The sequence below is a fragment of the Mirounga leonina genome, unplaced genomic scaffold (assembly GCF_011800145.1).
Source record: "Mirounga leonina isolate KUSES-001 unplaced genomic scaffold, KU_Mleo_1.0 Mir_205, whole genome shotgun sequence".
NCBI lineage: Eukaryota > Metazoa > Chordata > Mammalia > Carnivora > Phocidae > Mirounga > Mirounga leonina.
The window spans coordinates 3,246,549-3,266,266 of NW_023270515.1; the positions used below are offsets into that span (position 1 = coordinate 3,246,549).

Sequence of the window (19,718 nt, forward strand, 5' to 3'; positions counted from 1 at the left end):
CCTCCCCCAGGACCAGCCCCCACCTGCTGGCTCCTCCCCCAGGACCACCCTCACCTGCTGGCCCCTCCCCCAGGACAGGCCCCCTGCTGTCTCCTCCCACAGGACCACCCTCACCTGCTGGCCCCTCCCCCAGGGCCAGCCCCCCTGCTGGCTCCTCACCCAGGACCAGCCCCCACCTGCTGGCTCCTCCCCCAGGACCAGCCCTCACCTGCTGGCTCCTTGCCTTCTATGATGTCTAGTGGCTGCTCAGGTTTTGATGCTTTGGGTTTTCTCCCCCTTCGAGGCTTTTTCTTCTGCTCTTTGGTGGCACTGACACTCTTGGGAACTGCGGGAGGCTCCCCCCGAGGCACATCTGGTTCCTTCTCAGGAGCTGCTTCATGCTGGCTGGCTGGGGGAAGGCTTTTGGCTTGTTCCAAGTGACCCAACAGATGCTCTGCAGAAGAGGGAAGAAAACACACAAGGACAGGCGGCCTGTCAGTACGCCCACCCCCTACCACCATTTTTGTTTGTTTTTACCTTGATTTGCTGAGTGTGTGCCCTTTCATAGTCAAATAAACTTTATTCCCACTGCTTTTGAAAATAAAAGCATTTTCACCGCACCAAACAGGACTACTATTTTAAAAGCTAAACTAGGTGATGAAACCAGGGCAGGTTCACCATGCGCACAGTTTTATAGAAAGTACAAGCATGCATGCACATGTACGTGCAAGGAAGAAGTGCGGAAGGGTGTTCCAGCACGGTACTGTGGCTCTCCCGGACGGAGACACCACGGGCAATGTTCCTTTTCTTCTTTATACTCACTTATGTTTTCCAATGTTTATGATGAATTCATACTACAATTACTTAAGAATGTAGCCTCTAAAGAGAAATACTGAGAAATACTCAACTCACGATAAACGATATTATCTTGAAAAACACTGCACAGAAGCAAATAATCTTTGCTTTACTTTCAACTGAAGAAAGCCCTTCGAGACCTCCCAAGAAAAGACAACTACAGAACCCCAGGAACCAGGCAGGCAGGGATGGGTACAGAGTTCAAGAACAGACAAACTCCCCTCAGTGAAGGCCCAGACCGGCTGGACCACAGCGCCGTGGCAAGGAGGAGGAGGGAGACAACCCACGACACAGGTGGGGACCCACGCGCAAATGACAGATGGCGCCTGTGCGGACATCAGGGCCAGGGACCTATCCTCCCCAGTGCAAATCTCCACTGGCTCAGCACAGGCCTTCTGCGTGAAGGGGCTGTTACTTCTCTGTTTGTTCCATACTTAGGGCCATCGTGCTGGGTGAGTGCCCTCGAGGAGCTGGGTCCAGGGAGGGAAAGAAAATTAAAAAGCAAACACAACAGAATGTGATGTGTGTCACAGGAAGGGCTTGGCAGTTTGGCCACACGGCAGAACAAGCCAATGATGAGCCCGCCTGGCTGAACGCACCTGGAAAGACTGGAGAAAACAGAGCCTAACGGCCCCCAGCTGCGAGACGTCACAGAGCCTGAGGGAAAGAGAGCGCCCCAGGGCCAGGCACTTTGTGGGAGCCTTGTTCCAGGCCAAGTGTCCGAGCATGAGCGCGTGCAGCTCTGGGGGACACGGGGGGGTCTACACAGCGGCCCGGGAGTGCGCTGCTCACACAAGGCCAGGGAACGTCCTGCCGGCCACCTGTCCACAGGGACGGCGTGGCAGGAAGAGCACAACCTGGAGCCGTTCCACCCGGACTTCCCCGTGGCAGCCGCCAGCGTGCACGCCGGCGCTTACCGTTCAGAAGCTGCAGCTCCAGGAAGGTGGCGGAACACACTTTACACACCCACGGGCTGGGCTCGGACTCCACCGCGGCGCTGCTTTCTGGCGTGCCCGCAGCTTCGAGAGAGCAGAGGGAAGGGTGATGCAGAGCAGCGCGTCGCCCCCAAGCCCAGCGCCGCGGGGGGCGCACCTCTCCGCCCGGGGGCCGGCGCTGTGGAGGCGGTCAGCACGGCTCCCCTCTCGGCCCCGCGCCCCGGGCTTCACACGCTTGGACTCCTGCGGTCCCCAGGGACGCCCCCATTTCACAGGTGTGGAGACTGAGCACAGGCAGGTGGTGCTGGATCGGCGCAACGCGGGGTCTGTCGCCAGTCACAGAAACGTGACTCCTCCCGAAGCCGGGCCAGTGGGACCAGATGCATCCCTCTGCACGACTTCGAGAAAAAAACCCTTCAGATCAAACTGAATTCCTCAGTCTCTCTCTGGCTCGGACGAGAGAGACCGGCCGTCAGTGTGCCCTGGGCCCGGTGTGGGGGGGGGCTCCGCAGAACTTTCTGCGCCGATCACTCTGAATACGCCTCGCATTTGAGGTGGCAGGCGCTTGGGGCTCCTGCCCCTGAGGAACCGAGGTTTTAATTCTGTCTAATTTGCATTAGAATTGAAGAGTGGGCAGGCAGCCACTGTGAAGGGCCCTCAGCCCCTCTTCCTCGCACCCCAAAGACGCGTGGGCAGGGCTCAGGGAATGGGGGAGACACTGGCTGTGCAGAGGGGAACCGCAGCTCCCTTGTCAACAATCCTACTCCATGGACCTAAAAACTGGGGACATTCTCAGCGAGCCTCCGGCCGTGATCCCCTGGCACGGCCCTGTCTCTCCAGGCCCTGTCGGGCGGCCCCAGGTGCCCTCACCACCACTCCCACTCGGCCACCGCATGACCCATCACATGCAACACTCCGGGGGGCCGCCCGGTCAGCAAACTCCTGCGTCCTTAAACAAAAATCACCCAGAATCGCAGCTGCACATGCATTCGGAGCAGGGACAAAGCACCCCTCTTTCTGTATCCAAACCAGCAACAAGGTTGCAAAGACAGGAAGCAAGAGATGCAGGCCATGGCCCTAACTGTTGGTGTCCATTTCCTGAGTCCTCCTCAGATAATAAGGGGAAAACGTGTGATGTGAAATGCTCGGTTATACGAACACAGGAAGAGCAGGAGGGGTCCGGAGCAGGTGCCGTGGGAGACCCGCGGTCTAGGGGACGTTCCAGGCCAGCCAGCCCTCTGCTCTCCCTCGCCCCCCGCGGATCCACTGCACAAAGACTGTCAGGACGAGATCACGGATGAATGGGAGCCAGAGCTGAATTCCCGCTTCTCACTCACCTTCTTAAACACACGTGGCTCGAAAGAGGGGAGGAGACATTTGCATGTGACAGGTTCAGGAAGGGATGAGGAGTGGGTAAGATGGAAGGACACCTGTGAATCCAGGTCATTTCTTCTGGCCCCCAGGGGCTGCCATCTCCAGTGGGACGGTCCCCACCCCCACAAACGGGATTCAAACTAACGTGACATGAGAAGCCCTTCTCTTCAACCTGCACTGAGGTCAGTCAAAAGGACCAACTAGAAGGACCCGTCGTGACCTCTGTCCCCCCCACCCCCCTGTCAAGGGAAGAACTCTATTTTCCAAAAATTATCGCTAAAAGATCAGAATTTTTAAGAACAAAAACGACCTGGGCGCCTGGGTGGCTCAGTTGGTTGAGCGACTGCCTTCGGCTCAGGTCATGGTCCTGGAGTCCCGGGATCGAGTCCCGCATCGGGCTCCCTGCTCGGCAGGGAGTCTCCTCCCTCTGACCCTCCCCGCCTCATGCTCTCTCTCTCATTCTCTCTCTCTCTCAAATAAATAAAATCTTTAAAAAAAAAAAAAAAAAGAACAAAAACGAGCCAACAATCACAAGGCAGTTCTCCATGGCCCATCACTTAAACGTCCAACAAAAGAGACACGTCAAAGCAACAGAAACACCGCCCGGTGACAAGCGATGCAGCACAGGGAGTGACAGGAGGGCCGATACTGAAGGCGGACGGCGAGTTACAAGTACGCCTGGGAACGCGCACAGCGAGACCTCGCCTGTGGGACAATGCGGGGCTCTGTTGGAGACCAGGAGGGACACAGCTCAGCTGCAGGGACGGAAGGCAGCTTGCTGGGCGCCAGGGGCCCGAGCGCAAAGCTGCACGAGGGAACCGAGAGACCCCTCCGGGCCGGTGACAATGTTCTCGACCTCGGCGGTGGCGCGGCTGACACAACCGGCCGCCTCTATCGAAACCCCCTAAGCTGCGCACCGAAAACTGCCAAGTCTTCTCATGCGCAAACTATACATCAGCCGGGCTGATTTTTAACAGATACCGCGAACTGCTAGTCAAAAATGCCAAGAGTCATTCAAATGGTGATTGAAAACAGTTTTCCACATGTTATAGATGTGTGTACATTTTATCTTTTTCACTAGAAAAGTACTTTTGAAGATCGGATGACAATATCTGAGGACCGCAGCCGATGTGCGCCCTCACGCCTGCCCATTTAGACCCATGCGCTTCCTGGCCCCTCCTTCCTTCACCTGTCAACAGGTCCATCTGGGCAAAGCAAGGAAACCAACTTCAATGTCAGCGCAAGAAAAAATGTGAAAAGTAAATCTCCTACCCGGAAAAAAATATAGTAGAAGTTATTTTTTTTCAAGGATGTGTCTGATCCTCCGACTTTGCTGTGTTGAGAAGTCAGCTCTGCCATCTGCAAATTGGCTGATTTCTATAACCGAGATGCATTTTGAAGCAAATTTGAAAAAGAGGCCGAATGAAATTAATGAGTCTCCACACTTCTGATGCTCACCAAGAAAGAGTCTGAATGATTTATGGGCAGACAGGTCCTTGTCCACTGGCCCCCAGCACGATTCTTCTAGAATGTGGCGGTGGTCCCTAAGGCCAATTCGCCTTGCTGTGCCCCTCCTCCACTGGGCCCAAGGCATAGTGATGGCCACAAAGGCCCCCTTCCCTCCACTCCACTGCAGCGGTCTCGAGGGCGTGCAGACCAGAGGCCTCGTCGCTGGGAAGGGGAAGGTAAGCCCTCTCCCGACCTGTCAGATCTGGGTAATCAGAGTCATGTGGATGACCAGCTTTCTGGCTGGTCCAGGCCCCTCTTCACAGGTCTTGGCACCTACTCTAGTGTCTAAGAAGCTGGCATGGTGGGCTCCCAACAAAATGTTTCAGCTAGGGGAGCACCCAAGACTGCTCGGCGCGGCCCCAGGCACTCAGGGCAGGCAGGGCTGGAGCGGGGCTCTAGAAGCTCCGCTGGGCGGCAGGGCTTTGGGAAGGGGCTGGGCGGGAGAACAGGGTGGTGGAGGCAGGGTGCAGCAGCCTGGGGTGGCTGCCGGGTCACTGTTTTACCACAGGCACCGTGCACGGTGGCGGATGTCGCGTGTCCTCTGGGGAGCTGCCAGCACCACCTGAGCTAAGCCATCACTCAGCAGGTATAAGAAACGAGGGACCCAACTAACCAGCCAGTTAACAGTAGTCAAGAACTTCCGCTACATTTCTATGAAACACTTGCCTGCCATTTCTCCCAAAACAGAGTGAAACACCATAAAAAGTATTTCTAAGATTTCAGAGTGCCTAAGTTGCTTATTTGCTTTCCTGATTCCAGACTCATTTTGGGGGACTGTGCCTTCCAGCTGATGGGGACGTGATGAGCCATCGTGTCCCGCGTTCTCAGAAGGAACACACAGAGGACGAAGGACAGCCAGCTCAGGATCCCCCAGGAGGGTGGCTGGGGGCAAATAAGGAGGCAGCTGTCTGGGTCGACACAGACCAGACCAATTTCGTTAGAATCTCCCTTCTCAGACGCAGCTCCAGATTAGAGAGCTCTCCCGTAGGTAAAAGCAAGCAGAACTGCAACTCTGGGAAGGGGGCAGCAAGGTTGCTCTTTGACCTGAGTCTCGTGAGGGGGGAGACGTCATGCAAGACACAGCGGACAAGGCCAGCCTTTAATGACCCACACCATGACCTGCAGTCTGGCTGGCCCCGGGGCATGCACATCAGCTGCCCAGGCCGGAAGGAATCTGGAACACGAGAAAGCCAGATCGGGAAGATCCTGAAGATCTTGCACGGCACCCGTGAGCCTGGCCGCACCACGCTCCAGAGTGATGCCTGGCCCAGTGGGACACATCAGTGCCTCCTAATGTGCAAATCCTAAAGGTGGGCTTGGGAGCAGCCAGGTGAAAAGCTGTGGGTCTCTCCAAATTCTTACTGTGGCCTTCACTACCAAAATAAAGTACACTCCATAAAGCTCCCAGTCTTCCTCTGCAAGTATCTCTGTGAAGGTGGCAAGCCCTCCACAGCCACCAGAACCGGAGTGCAGGCCATCTGGCCATCTGGCTCCCCACTGACATTCCCCGAGAGCACTCTCAGTGGCTCCACACTCCCCCCCGCCCACCACCCAGCCTTTAGCGTGTGGAAGAGTGGCCCCCCGAAATTCACATCCGCCTGCAATCTCTGTATCGAGTCTTTGCAGACGTCATTAAGAGGGCGGACCCTCAATCCAGTGACTGGTGTCCCTACAAGAGAGAACACAGAGACACAGGGGAGAGAAGGCCACATGAGGACAGGGACAGGGATCAGGGTGACGCATCTACAAGCCAAGGAATGCCAAGGGTTGCTGGCCACACCAGAAGCCGGGAGAGGCCTCTAGAAGGAACGAGCTCTGCCAACACCTGGTCAGGGCCCCCAGGCTCCGGGGCTGAGAGGCAGCCCCTTTCTGTTGTTTGAGCCTGCTTAAGGTCTGCTTGGTTTGGGCAGCCTCACGGACGCCTCTCCTCACACCGCCAGCTCAGGGAAAACCAGGAGGGCTCCACGGCGGGCAGGGGGGGCAGGTCACAAAGCCGCGATCACCTGGGACGGACCAGAGCCTTAAAAATACATTAAGGCCCTCTTTGTATCACATCGTGTTCATAAGAGAAAGGAAACCATTTCCTGTCAGAATCCAGCAGTGCGGGGGGCGGGGGTCAGAGCAAAGAGGCTATTTCTCCCCCTGAGCAAGTAACTGTGGCAACAACAGGTGCGCCTGCCCCTGGTGGCACCAGGTACACGTGCGGCGGCTCACGACCTGGCAGGAGGGCCCCTTGACACAGTGAGGCCCCACACCCCGGGGCGGCAGGTGACTAATTCTGGGCTGCTTTTCCCACGGGAAAGCTGGATTTGGGCAAATCACACATACGACCTTCGCCAGGTCCTTCCCGGACACATATGCACAAACACACACGCACGCATGCACGCACCCACACGCCCCTGCGCACCCCCCCCCAGATCTGGAGGAGGCTGCCACAAGCCGGAGAGCACCAGCCTGGAGCCAGATTCCAGGTCCGAACCCCGACTCCTCCATCTCCTGCACTGTGACTCAGGGCAGGTTCCCCAACCTCTCTGTGCTCCGTTTCCTCTGTCCCAAAACAGAGACGATCGCCCGACCACGTGCCCTTGCAGGACGGTGGGTGGGGAGGAGTTACCGCATCGAAAGCCCAGAGGGCAGAGCTGAGTACCAGCCGGTCGTGCCCCAGCACCCCGATTCCCCAGCCGGCGTCCGGCTTAGGGGGAGCCCAGACCCTGAACAAGCAGAACGGCAGACCCAGGCCCGCGGGGTCAAGGGCAGCCCCCGGCCCCCCCACGCCACAGAGGCTCGCCGGCACAGCGCGCCCTCGGCCACCAGGCAGCGGGGCCGCGTGTACCGTGGGCTCCAGAGCAGGCCTGCTTCAGCATGGGCTTGTCCATCTTCTTGGCGTAGAAGGCGGCGTACCACACGCGCAGCTCGGCGCCCGGGGGGATGTCCCTCGAGGTGGTGAAGTACACATCGTTGCCGTGCTGGTAGGCGGTCAGGTTCTGGTGCTCGGGCCCCACTGCCGGCCGCACCAGCATCATCCAGTTGCAGTCGTCCTCGTTGGAGGTGTCGAAGCACACGGGGTGCCCGTCCTTCTGGAACACCTGGGGGGGACACGGCCGCCAAGGGGCCAGGGAAGGAGCTGGTTAGCCACCCGTCGCAGGTCAGCGCGTGTGTGTGGGGGGGGGCGGGGGGCAACCAGTCCAGACGGGGCCAGGTCAGGCTGCACATAGAACCCGTTTCAGGGCTCAGGGGGCACCTGAGTTCTCTGCACGGCCCAGGTGGGAACTGGGACAACTCAGGTCTACTGGTCCGGGTATAGAGGCTGGACTCTCAGGCTCTAATCGGTTCCCAGTGGGCGTAATGACACCTGGTCCAGGGATCACCACGACACCTGAGCGCTCGCCCTGCTCAGGTGGCATCCAGACACCTGAACGCCGTGCACGGCCCAGCTGGGGATGAGGATGCCTAAGTTGTCCCGGGGCTCCGCATGGGCACCGGGACACCTGCGCACCTCCCTGCTCTCACAGGTGTCCAGTAACTCCGGTCAGTCCCGCAGGCTGCGCCCTGGCCCCTAACACCGCCTGATGGATGGCAACGGGGGAGAAACGTTGATATTCTGAAGTTCAAAGTCACCACACAAGTAGAGGAGGGTCTGGCCCTCTTTTCTGATGCCAACGCTGCTTCCCTGCTCTCCCCTCTCTGAGCTTTTCCCACAGGGGCTCCCCACTGCTAAGGAGCTAGAGGCCCCCTCTGAGGATGGGGCCCTTGGAGGCAGAGGGGGCCTCCAGCGAGGCCGTGCTGAAAACAACTCAGTATCTGACACAGACCTGGAGAACCGAGTCACTGAAGGAAGCCAAAATGGGCACAGAGGACTTTTCAAAGGGGCCTCGGCCCGACCATGTGCCCACATCAACTGTGTGCATCCAAGCACCCCAGGTCCCGCGAAGGATGGCAGCCAATGGCCTTCATGGGGGGCCTCCGGCTTCTTTATTCCTTCACATAAAACAGCCTTTCTTTCTTTCATTTTTTGTTGGCAAACAAATCAAATACTTTTCCTTCCTTCCCATTTTGCTGAAATCTGCCTTGTAAGCTCGACTTTTCCCAGAACTGCCAAACCCCGAGGCTACCCATCTCAGGCCTGTCCTGAACACGTGGCTATCTGCCAGGCCTCTAGGAAAAGCTCACTCTGTGGGTCACTGCAGCAAGACCAGCACCCTGGTCCTCACCGCTCACGGCAACAGACCTTTCTGGAGGCGCACCTGGACCGGGTGCATGCTGGAGGTGGGGACAGAACCCAAGTCCCCGGCCCCTGGCGCGTCCACACGCCTTCCTTCGAGAACTCAAAGCCTTCCCTGCACCTGACATCCATTCTGTTTTGCTCCATTTCACATAAAAGCTGTCTTTTCTCTGATGTGCTTTTTAGAGCCGCTCAACTTTGCACCCGTGTCTCAACGCTGCCTAAACGAAACCCCTTCCTTCTGAAGGAGCTCTGCCAAGTCTCAGTCACTCACTCAGGCGTGAGCGTGCTCGCACTGACAAGGCCCCACGACGCGCAGAAGGCAGTGCCCGGAGGCTCCACGCCAGTCCGGGCCGTGAGAGAAGTGAGGGCGGCCTGGGGGGTCTGCTCTTGCACGTGTTCTCAACACCCTCTTCAGGGGCTGGCGAAGTGGAAAAGTGCAAAATACTAGCTCCACCTTGATGCTTTTGACATAAAAACAAACTAGAATAAAAGGAGAACCACTGTCGTGGAAGACAGTGGAACCAGGACCGTCGAAGCCGCAGAAGAGACCGATCAATCAGTGGGACGCACGGCTCTCCTCACACAGGGTGGGGGGCAGGTCGCGCCCGTCCCCGCCCCAAGCTGGCCCCGGCCCGTACCTTCAGCGGGAATGCAGATTCCTTCTCCCATTTGGCCACTCTCCTCGACTCAAACGGACCAAACTGTGTTCTCTTGACGAGCTGGGTCACGGCAAACACTCCTTCGGCTCCGTCTTCCAGTCGCCTGATCTCCAGGTTGGAAGGGAGAGATGATCTAGAAATGGAACAGGAGGCCCTCAGCCCCCAAGTGCCGCTGGCTGAGGACAGCCACTCACACCGGGAACAGATGGGTAAGACAGCCCACAGGCTCGCTCTTGCTGAAATACCATCCTCGGGGGTGAGAAGGAGCTTCCTACTGAGGACAGAGGGGGTGATGGGCCAGCGGCCAGTGCACACCTGGCTCCTTAACGGCCTGAGCCACAGGAGACCGGCCCCAGTGCCCTGGCACAACTCACCCAGGGCCCATGCAGAGGGAGGGGCCGCTTACTAAAGGATGTGTTTGACATCCCCCCCACCCAGGAGACATCACGGGCGGGGGCTGCAATGGGCCAGGGGAGGTGAATGGGACCGAGCTCTCATCCCCAGAGCCGCAGAGCCCACAGAGAGGCGGGGGGAGCGCCACGATGAGGTGCCGAGTGCAGAGCACCACGAGAAAGGGAAAAGCGCCACGGCATTCCCAGGGAGCAGAAAAGGGTTTCCAACTAGGCTGAATGGGCCAATCCTGTTGAGGATGCTTTTACCTAAATGCTGAGAGTGTGGAGGACGGGGCGCTGAAAAGAGGAAGGCCGGTGGGCTGGAACCCCAGCACGAGCCAAGGCTTGGGCAAGCCTGACCCACATCCACGAGCAGGTGGGACACTGGGGAGGCTGGAGCGAAGCCCCCTCCCAGGGCCGAGCAGAAGGCCGGGCTGAGGAGGAAGAACCCAATCATGGAGGGTTCCCGCCACGGGACTGATAGCTGCCACTGGCATTTCGTGGGCAACAGGTAACCAGTGAAGGTTTTGGGGGAGAGCTGATGAGGTCTCTACTTCAGGCAAAGACAGTAATCTCTTTTGAGAAGGTGAGTCACTGGAAAACCAGTTGGGAAGCTTCTAGAAAGAGCACCAAGATAATAACGGTGTCTCCATGAGGCAGGTACTGTGTCTAACATAACACAGGTCACACCTCTGCAGGGGGGCCAGGATGGAGAACAGAACGCCTTGTCTCAGTTCAAACAGCCCCCATGTGGCTGACCCAGACTGTGGACAGACTGTCCCTCAGAGCCCTGGCTCCAGCCCCCCAGGTGCCACGTCCCCCCAGGTGCCCAGACGAGAATGGCAGAGCCACCGAATCTCCTCATTAGATCTGCTGGTGTTTCTCCAGGAGCTGTGACCTGCCCTCACTGCCCCGGGTCCCACGCAGCCCACAGCAGGCGTCCGTTAGACGGCAGGCTTAGGTTCGGGCCATGGGGAAAATGGAATGAGCAGAGCTGCAGCCTCAGCCCATTGGCTCTTCCACGGCTGCCATGCTTGGTCCTTGGGGACGCTGAACTAGAACAAGAGATTCACTCTGAACCCTTCCAAATATGTCCTGGCTTATCCTGGTGGCAGGCTGCTCCGTTCACCGTGGGATGGAAATCACAGATGTCCTCTGCAACCCGAGGACAGTCACGCTCCAAGTCCTGCCTTCTCTTTTTGCAGTTTCCTCCTGTGATATCACAATTTATAAGAAATATGCATTTGGTCGTTCCGATGACCAAATACGTTTCTCAGACTTAAGTGCTTCATCCACAGTTCCCAAAAACACTTCTGAGCCATAATGAAGGTGACTTTTAGACCCCACCAGCCACATGGGTAGAGGGCTGGAACTTCCAGTCCCTGCCCCCGCCCCCACCACCAGGGCGGTAGAGGGGCTGGAGGTTGGGTCAGCCAATGCAGTGACTCAGGCAGTCATGCCTACATAACGAAGGCTCCAGGAAACCCAAAAGGACTAGGTAGGGAGCTTCTAGGCTGGTGAACATGTGGAGGTGCAGGGTCTTTATCTGGGTGTTCAGTCATATCATTTATCACATCCTTTAATAAACTGGTTAAAGTAAGTGTTTCCTAGAGTTCTGTGACAGCCTGGGGCTTGCGGCTGGCATGTGGAATGGGGGTGAGGGGCGGTCTTGTAGGACTGCGCCCTGATCCTGTGGGGTCCAATCCCGTCTCTGGGCAGACAGCGTCAGAGCTGAATCCTGCTGGTGTCTGTGCGGGGAACCCCACGTTGGAATTGGGTCCAGGGACCCTGAAAGGTCTCCCCTTTCTGCAGATGTAGGGTCCACATTCAGACAGTCCCGTTTGACAGGGAGGACTAAAGTCAGCTCAAGGCAGCCACTCACCGTGCCCTGCTTAACACAAAGGAGTCTTTGACCATGACCACGGGGCCCAGCTCAGGACATTCGGAGTCGTGGTACTGGCTGCAATCCTCACACCCTGCATCAGAAACGAAAGCATCAGTGGGGACAGGGTGCTGGGAGGGACCCCCCAGGGCAACGCAGGCTCCATGCCCGGTGGGGTGACCCACGATGCTCCCCACACGTACGAAAACAGTGCAAACACAGGACGTGGCCCCCAAGGAAAAGCCTTCCCTCTGTGGCACATTTCAAAGTATGTAGTGACTCTACACTAACAAAGAATGAGATCTTCCCGAGGAATGAGAATAAACGAAAACTCACCTATTTAACCTGTTTGGCATAAATCTAACGTATCATAAATCTCTTTGCAAACCCCCGGCTTACTTTTCTGAATCTAATGCTACCCTCTGCAAAGTGGCCTTTGCCCAGCATTCTGAGAAAGATGATCCTTTTAAAACCACACCCTGCAGTGCATTTTTCGTGCAATAAACGTGTTTCTTAAAGCAAGCAAAGTCATTTCAACTTAAAAAGAAGCAGCTTTTCTGTCATATAAAAACAAAACGTGGATGTGGCTTTGCTGGGACAGTAAAAGCCCACCCATGCTCGAGGACAAGCCAGGGGCTACTTACATATGAACATGATCTCCTCACTCCCATCTTCAGCCATTTCTGACACCTGTCAGGGAACAAGGGTGTGTCATTAATAATAAGCTTTTTGCCAAAGCAATATTTATTTATTTATTTATTTATTCATTTATTTATAAAGGAATTAGATTTTGTTTTTTTTTTAAGGTTTTATTTGAGAGAGAGAGAAAGAGAGAGAGATCATGAGCAGGGGGAAGGGTAGAGGGAGAAGCAGACACCTCACTGAGCAGGGAACCCCCAACACGGGACTCGATCCCAGGACCCTGAGATCATGACCTGAGCCAAAGGCAGACACTTAACGACTGAGCCACCCAGGCGCCCTTGCCAAGCAATTTTTAAAGACAAGTCCTGTAAAAGGTTCCTCGAGCCCGTGCGGGGACCTTACCTGGAGGTCTTAAAGGCACCAAGCAGTGTGGTCCCCTTTATTGTGATGAGGCTGGGGGCTTTGAGCTGTTTTCTCACCTAAAATAATGTTTGTTTGTTTGTTTTTATTAAAAGCAGTTGATTTGAATGTCTTCTAGATTAGAAAGTCTTTATGAACTCAGACTTTCATTTTTTATGTTAGCCAAAGGTTTCCACTGGTAAAATAAACATATCACCATTTTTAAAAGCTGGTTTCATGCTGTCACCACTGCTTCTCTTTCCTCCGTCACTGGGCTGTGAACTCCTCAAGGACACTCATGTCTAGTACGACCTCTGTCTTCCTTCAGCCGCTACCCCAGGCCTGACACCCAGTGCACACCCATGTCTCCTGGGGACCAGAGAGAGCATCATGGAGGACAGCGCTCCTGCTCACCACATAAAACTCTATCAGGTCAGTCACTTCTGTTTTCTGTTGATCCTGTGAGGTTAGAACCCCCCACTTATTTGGGGGATGATCTGGACATGTTGATTCTGGGGCCTAGATTCTTTGACCTATAACATGGAAATAAAGATGCTCACCTAACTGAAAGACCTTGTACTCTGAAAACTAGAAAACACTGATGAAAGAAACTGAAGAGGACACAAACAGATGGAAAGACATCCCATGCTCACGGATTGGAAGAACAAGTATCGTTAAAGCGTCCGTACTACTCAAAGCAATCTACATATTTAATGCAATCCCTATTAAAGTACCACCAGCATTTTTCACAGAATTAGAACAAACAATCCTAACATTTGTATGGAACCACAAAACACCCCAAACAGCCAAAGCAATCTTGAAAAAGAAAAACTAAACTGGAGGTATCACAATCCAAGATTTCAAGATATACTACAAAGCTGTAATCATCAGAACAGTATGGTACTGGCACAAAAACAGACTCATAGATCAATGGAACAGAACAGAGAACCTAGAAATAAATCCACAATTATATAGTCAACTAATCTTCAACAAAGGTGGCAAGAATATGCAAGAGGAAAAAGACAAATAGTGTTGCGAACACTGGTCAGCTACATGCAAAAGAATGAAACTGGACCACTTTCTTACACCAAACACAAAAATAAACTCAAAATGGATTAAAGGCCTAAATGGGGGACCTGAACCCATAAAAACCCTGGAAGAGAGCACACATGCAGTACTTTCTCTGACATCAGCCACAGCAACATTTTCTAGATAGGTCTCCTAAAGCAAAGGAAATAAAAGCAAAAATGAACTATTGGGACTACATCATAATGAGAAGCTTCTGCACAGGGAAAGAAACAGTCAACAAAACAAAAAGGCAACCTACAGAATGGGAGAAGATATTTGGCAAATGACATATCCAATAAAAGATTATTATTCAAAAGAACTGATACAACTCAACATCCAAAAAACCAAATAATCTAACTTAAAAATGGGCAGAAGACATGAACAGACATTTCTCTAAAGATGGCCAACAGACACATGTGAAGATGTTCTTCATCACTCATCATCATCCAGGAAATCACCTCCCACCTGTCAGAATGGCTAAAATCAATAACACAAGAAACAACAAGTGTTGGCGAGGATGTGGAGAAAGGGCTAACCCTCTTACACTGCTGGTGGGAATGCAAACTGGTGCAGCCACTCTGGAAAACAGTATGGAGGGTCCTCAAAAAGTTAAAAATAGAGCTACCTATGATTCAGTAATTCCACTACTGGGTATTTACCCAAAAAACACAAAAACATTAACTGAAAGGAGTACATACGCTCCAATGTTTACAGCAGCATTATCTACAATAGCCAAGATACTAGAACAGTCCAAGTGTCCATCAATTGATGAATGGATACTGTTGTCTCAAAATCCCCTTAGCGCTCAGATGGTCCCTCCACACGGGGAAGTCCAGTCTCTGGACATTCGCGGCATGTAAGAAATTCCAGGATGACGGAGTATACATAGTGTTTTAGGGAAGATAACCCAGAAAGACCATAAGCGTGAGATTTGGCCATTTTAACCCCCATCCTGGGAAAAGTTACCTTACACCAGTGATTCTCCAAGAGTGGTCCGTGGACCAACACCAGCAGCACCCGAGAATTTCTCAGGAATGCAAATTCTCGGGCCCCTCCTCAGACCTGCTGAAGCCGACTCTCTGGGATGGGTCCTCGCACCCCGCCCTCACAGACCCCCAGGTCATTCTGCTGCACCCCGCCTCTGAGCGCCACTGCCCACCCTCCCATCTGCCTAGTACCCATACGACCACTGCAACAAGAACCAACGAGCCACAGCTGGGGTCACGGGGAGACCACACTAACAGCATCAGGAAACCAAACTTATCATGAATGCCAGATGGGCTCAGACCAGGCATATCAGCTGGGGGAGCTGGGGGTGGAGGCGATGCCAGACAAACGTTCCCTGTGGTGACGAGCTCCCAGGCAGGCCCCAGGGATACCAGCTGTGAAAATCAGCCTTGAAAAAGAAGGCTTCCATGAGGATGCCGCTGGTGGTGAAGGGACAGGCCCAAGGTCAATGGAAACCGAGAAACAGACCCACACAAACAGGCTCAGTGGGTTTTTGGTGGGCACGTAAAAGCTACTCATGAAGGAAGGACAGACAGCCTTCTCGGCAAGTGGTGTTGGGGCAAGTGGATGCGGGGGCGGTAATGAGCCTTGATGTCACATCTCATACAAAAATTAACTCATCACGATCCTAGACTTAAAACATAGAATAGTAACATCTTTTAGAAAAATATAGGAGAAAATCATTGAGACCTAGGGTAGGCAGTTTTTAGACTTCTCACCAAAAGAATCGTCTATAAACAGAAAACGAATTAGACTTTATCATAATTTAAAATTTTGCTCTACAAAAGACACGGTGAGGAGGGTAAGAAGACCAGCTACAGACCGGGAGGTATCTTGGCAAACCACCCATCCAAACCTCGAACGTGCCAAGAACTCTCAAAGCTCACCAGTAAAACACAAATGATCCAATCGGTAAATGGGCAAAGGACACAAAATATGTTTCAGCAAGGAAAATACGTAAGTGACAAGCACAGGAAATGGTGGCCGCCCCCATCGACCGCCAGAGAGACACATTCAACAGGTCACCGAGAGGTCAGGGTGCTCCTGTCCGAGCGGCGCAGGATGAGGGAACCCGGGCACCTATGGGCGGCTGGCGGGAGTGGAGACCAGCCGGCGGTGTCTCATGAAACCAACATGCACTTGGCCTGGGAGCACAACAGCCCAGACTGGAAACAGGCCCCGCAGCGCCCCCATAGTGACCCCGGTCTGTGGTCCACCCACACCTGCAGACTTGTCCGCAATGAAGAGGAGCGAGCCACTGATACGCATCAGGTTCTGGGGGACCCTCCAGAACGGTGCTACGGACACCAATCCCAAAGGTCACATACTGTCTGATCCCATTTATATAACCTCCCTGAAATGATGAAATACAGAGATGGGGACTCGAGTCGTGGCTGGTGCGGGTTCGGGACGGACGGCGGGTGAGGCTGTAAGGAGGGAGCAGGAGGGCCCCCCGTGGGGGTGGGGTGCTCCGTACCTGCACGGTGTCACCATCACCGTCACCATCCTGGACGGGACCCCACGCTGGAGTCCTGCATGGTGTCACCGATGGGGCTCTGGGCAGAGGGCACATGGGGTCGCTCTGCAGTCTCTCTTACAGCTGCATGGGAATCCACAGTTATCTCAAAATTAAAAGTTCAATTAAGATATGGAGGGAAAATCTACAGATTTGAAGTGACATTTTTTTTTTTAAGATTTTATTTATTTGAAAGAGAGAAGAGAGCACAAGCAGGGAGAGTGGAGGGCAGAGGGAGAGGACGAAGCAGGCTCCCTGCTGAGCAAGGAGCCCGATGCGGGGCTCGATCCCAGGACCCTGGGATCGATCATGACCTGAGCCAAAGAGTTGGACGCTGAGCCGACTGAGCCACCAAGGCGTCCCACTGAAGTGACTTCCAGCACAGCGCGGTGTGGCCCGGATCCTGATGGAAACAGCGTGTGTGACTTTCACTGGATAGCTGGAAAGCCAAACTCTGGTGGTCGAGCACATTAAAGAACTAGCATTAGATGTTTCAGGTGGGCTGGGGATCGTGGTTCCTGGTTAGGCTCCTTCTGCAGAGATGCGGACTGAAACACAAACTCAATCCTGGGGCCAGGGTTTGCTTCCACGCACTACCAGTGGGGACTCCCAGACAGGGACACACGGGGCAGATCGGCCAGGTGATGGGGTCCGTGCAGGCTGGCGCCTGCTGGCCTGCCGACTGTTTTGTGTGCTCGAAGTCTTCATAATAAATTATATGTAAATGGTGCCAACACACACTCGTCCCGTGTCTGTTCTTTCATTCACTCTTGCGTCCTTCCACCAAGCTGGCTTAGGACAGGGTGTCTTTTTCTTCACCTCACCTGATTGGTCGCCTGGGATGCGGCCAACCACTGTCCTCTCTTGCCCCCCAGCCAATCTCCCGTGGGGGATTCCTCCTCCAGCCCACCCCAGTCTGGGCTCTCCTGGGGCACAGCCCCACCCCTTCCCACGGCTCCTCTGCAGGACCCCTCCCCAGGCAGCCACACCCAATTCCATGCCTAAGTGAATACCATGTGCGGGCTGGTAACGCTCCAAGGAGTCCCACACAAATATCCAGCCGCCCACCCACACCTTCACCTGGAGGCCACAAACAGTTGAACGTGCCAGAAACGAGCACTGGACCCTTCCCGGCTCCCCTGCCAAACGGGGCCCTCCTGGGCCTCCCACATCTGAGAACATGGCTGTCAGAGACCCGGGCTCATCCCGCCCGGGGCAACGGTCCCATGGACATTACCTGCAGCCTCCACCACCTCCCCTGACCACACCCCACCTTCTCCCTCCTAGAAGGCTGCAAGGGTCTCCAGAAGGCTTTTCCTGCTCCACACTGGCCAGCCACCCTGTTTCCCACACGACAGAGGGGGCTTCTTCTAGAACTGGAACCCAATCATATTTCCTGCCAGCCTAAAAGCCGATGGCTTCCCACTGTCCCCGGGATGAAACCCAAGCCCACCAGCCTCCTCTGCCCATCTCCCCCTAGTTGACCCTCTCGGGCCACAATGGCCTCCTTGTAGTTCCCAGAAGTACCCAGTGCCTTTCTGCCTTCGGGCCTCCCACATGCTGTTCCCTGTGCCTGGAACCTCCCCCAGCTCTGCCTCGGGCTAACTCCTACTCATTCTTCACATCTTGGCTTAATTGGCACATCTTTGGGGAGGGATTTCCTGGTCCACCTGTCCAAATTAAGGCCTTGTAACACTTTCCAAAAGCACCCTGCAATTTTCCTTCACCGCACTTCTGACCACTGTAATCACTTCTGTGTGTCATTTATCTAGTGACCCCGAAGGACCCACAGGGCAAGAGCCACCGGCCTTGCCCGGCCCCGCACGGGCCAGGCACAGGGTGGGGTGGCATGTGGTAAAAGAGCTGGCCCCTTCTCCGTGTACGTCCCTGTGCTCCCCCAGCCCCCAGCTGTGGACCGAGGTCCCCTCCTGGGGTTCGGCCTGCCTCCCTCAGTTTGCTTCCCCTGGAGCCCCCAGCCCTGCCCAAGTCCTGCTCTTTCAAGACAGAGCCCAGGCTCACCCTCCAGACACCTTCCTCCCCGTCAACTGCTCTCCCTCCCAAATCCAAAAACGAAGTGGACCCTTCCTATTAAACAGTTACCACAAGTTGTCATAAATCATGGACAATATCTGGGTTTTTAAACTAGATCTCCAACAGAAGCTTGATCTTGATCTTTCTACTCACTCTTTTTCAAATTCTTACATCCTTTGTACGCCATACTCCATATACAGTAAGCCTTGATATTTTTCACTGAACTCCTCGGTACCTCCAGATAGTTAAGAGTTGTTTGGAAAGTTTCAAATGCTTCATTTGTCAAACTTAGGCCAGGAACTTCAGAAATTTGGGTAGATTAGCAGTGAGACCCTGGTAGAAACTTCCCACACTCCCGTCAAAAGTGACTGTAAATGCTCACTTCCTCAGTATTTACAAAGCACCTGCTTGGCGCAAGGCTCCACCACCCGCGGCCCAGTACTCAGGGCCCACCCGCTTGGTCCCCCCACGCAGGCCAGGCCCAGGGAGGTCCTTCTCCTGTGCGCCCTCCGGGGGCAGCGGCATGGGCCTGGCCTTGCTTTCATGGGGCTCCTGCCTTCCCTCCCTTGGGCGCTGAGCCTTTTGAAGGGTTTCCAGATACAGGCACTTGAAAGAAAGTTTGAACAGAAAATCTGTGTTAGTGAAGAAAGCCTACAAACTGATGATGCTGTCACAGGAAACGGCAGCTTTTCAGGAAAATGGCCAGTGCCCGTGAGAACATTTCATCGGCTCACACGAGGCAGCGTCCGTCTCTTGCCCGGGTATCCACAGGCACCCGCCAGTGCCACGCTGTGAAGGTCTGCTTCATTTGGGGCAGCAGAACAAGTACAAGCCCTCTCCCCTTCCTCAAAATACGACAGGGCAGGGGCACCCCAGAGCCTGCTGGAAGGAAACTTGGAAGGGCTGGTGTGTGGGATCCAAGTTTGGCCAAACAGATCCTTGCCCTCCACTTCCGGGGAGAGTGCTCCCGCCCCCCAGGGAAACCCTAGGCGCTCCTTCTCGGTACAAAGGGGGAAAGGTCTGAGCAAGAGGCATCTGCTTCCCCTGTGGTTACCAGGCAGGTCCACCCCCCCAGGGTCAATCCCAAGGTCACAATCAGTTTGGGGCCCAAGGAGGGCTGCAGAAGAGCGCCAAGCCATCCACATCTCTCCAACGATGGCCACGGGTCACCTGCTGTGCCCGAGCCTGGCCGCCTTGTGCAGGTGGTGAGGGGACCAGAGTTCATTTCTACGGCTACAAATGTT

General features: G+C 54.8%; 1 protein-coding gene across 1 annotated transcript in view; it reads right to left on the reverse strand.

Annotated features, from left to right (window-relative positions):
• The window catches only part of PRDM15 (PR/SET domain 15), a 46,813-nt gene extending 34,908 nt beyond the window's left edge, over positions 1 to 11,905 (reverse strand). Inside the window, exons 1-5 of the mRNA XM_035028891.1 lie at positions 11,811 to 11,905; positions 9,516 to 9,669; positions 7,486 to 7,738; positions 1,752 to 1,853; positions 209 to 433 (exon numbers count right to left, since the gene is read on the reverse strand). Of these exons, the coding sequence (XP_034884782.1) occupies positions 209 to 433; positions 1,752 to 1,853; positions 7,486 to 7,738; positions 9,516 to 9,669; positions 11,811 to 11,845 (769 nt within the window). The 5' untranslated portion in view covers positions 11,846 to 11,905. The remainder of the gene's footprint in view (positions 1 to 208; positions 434 to 1,751; positions 1,854 to 7,485; positions 7,739 to 9,515; positions 9,670 to 11,810) is intronic.
• Positions 11,906 to 19,718: the final 7,813 nt, after the last annotated feature.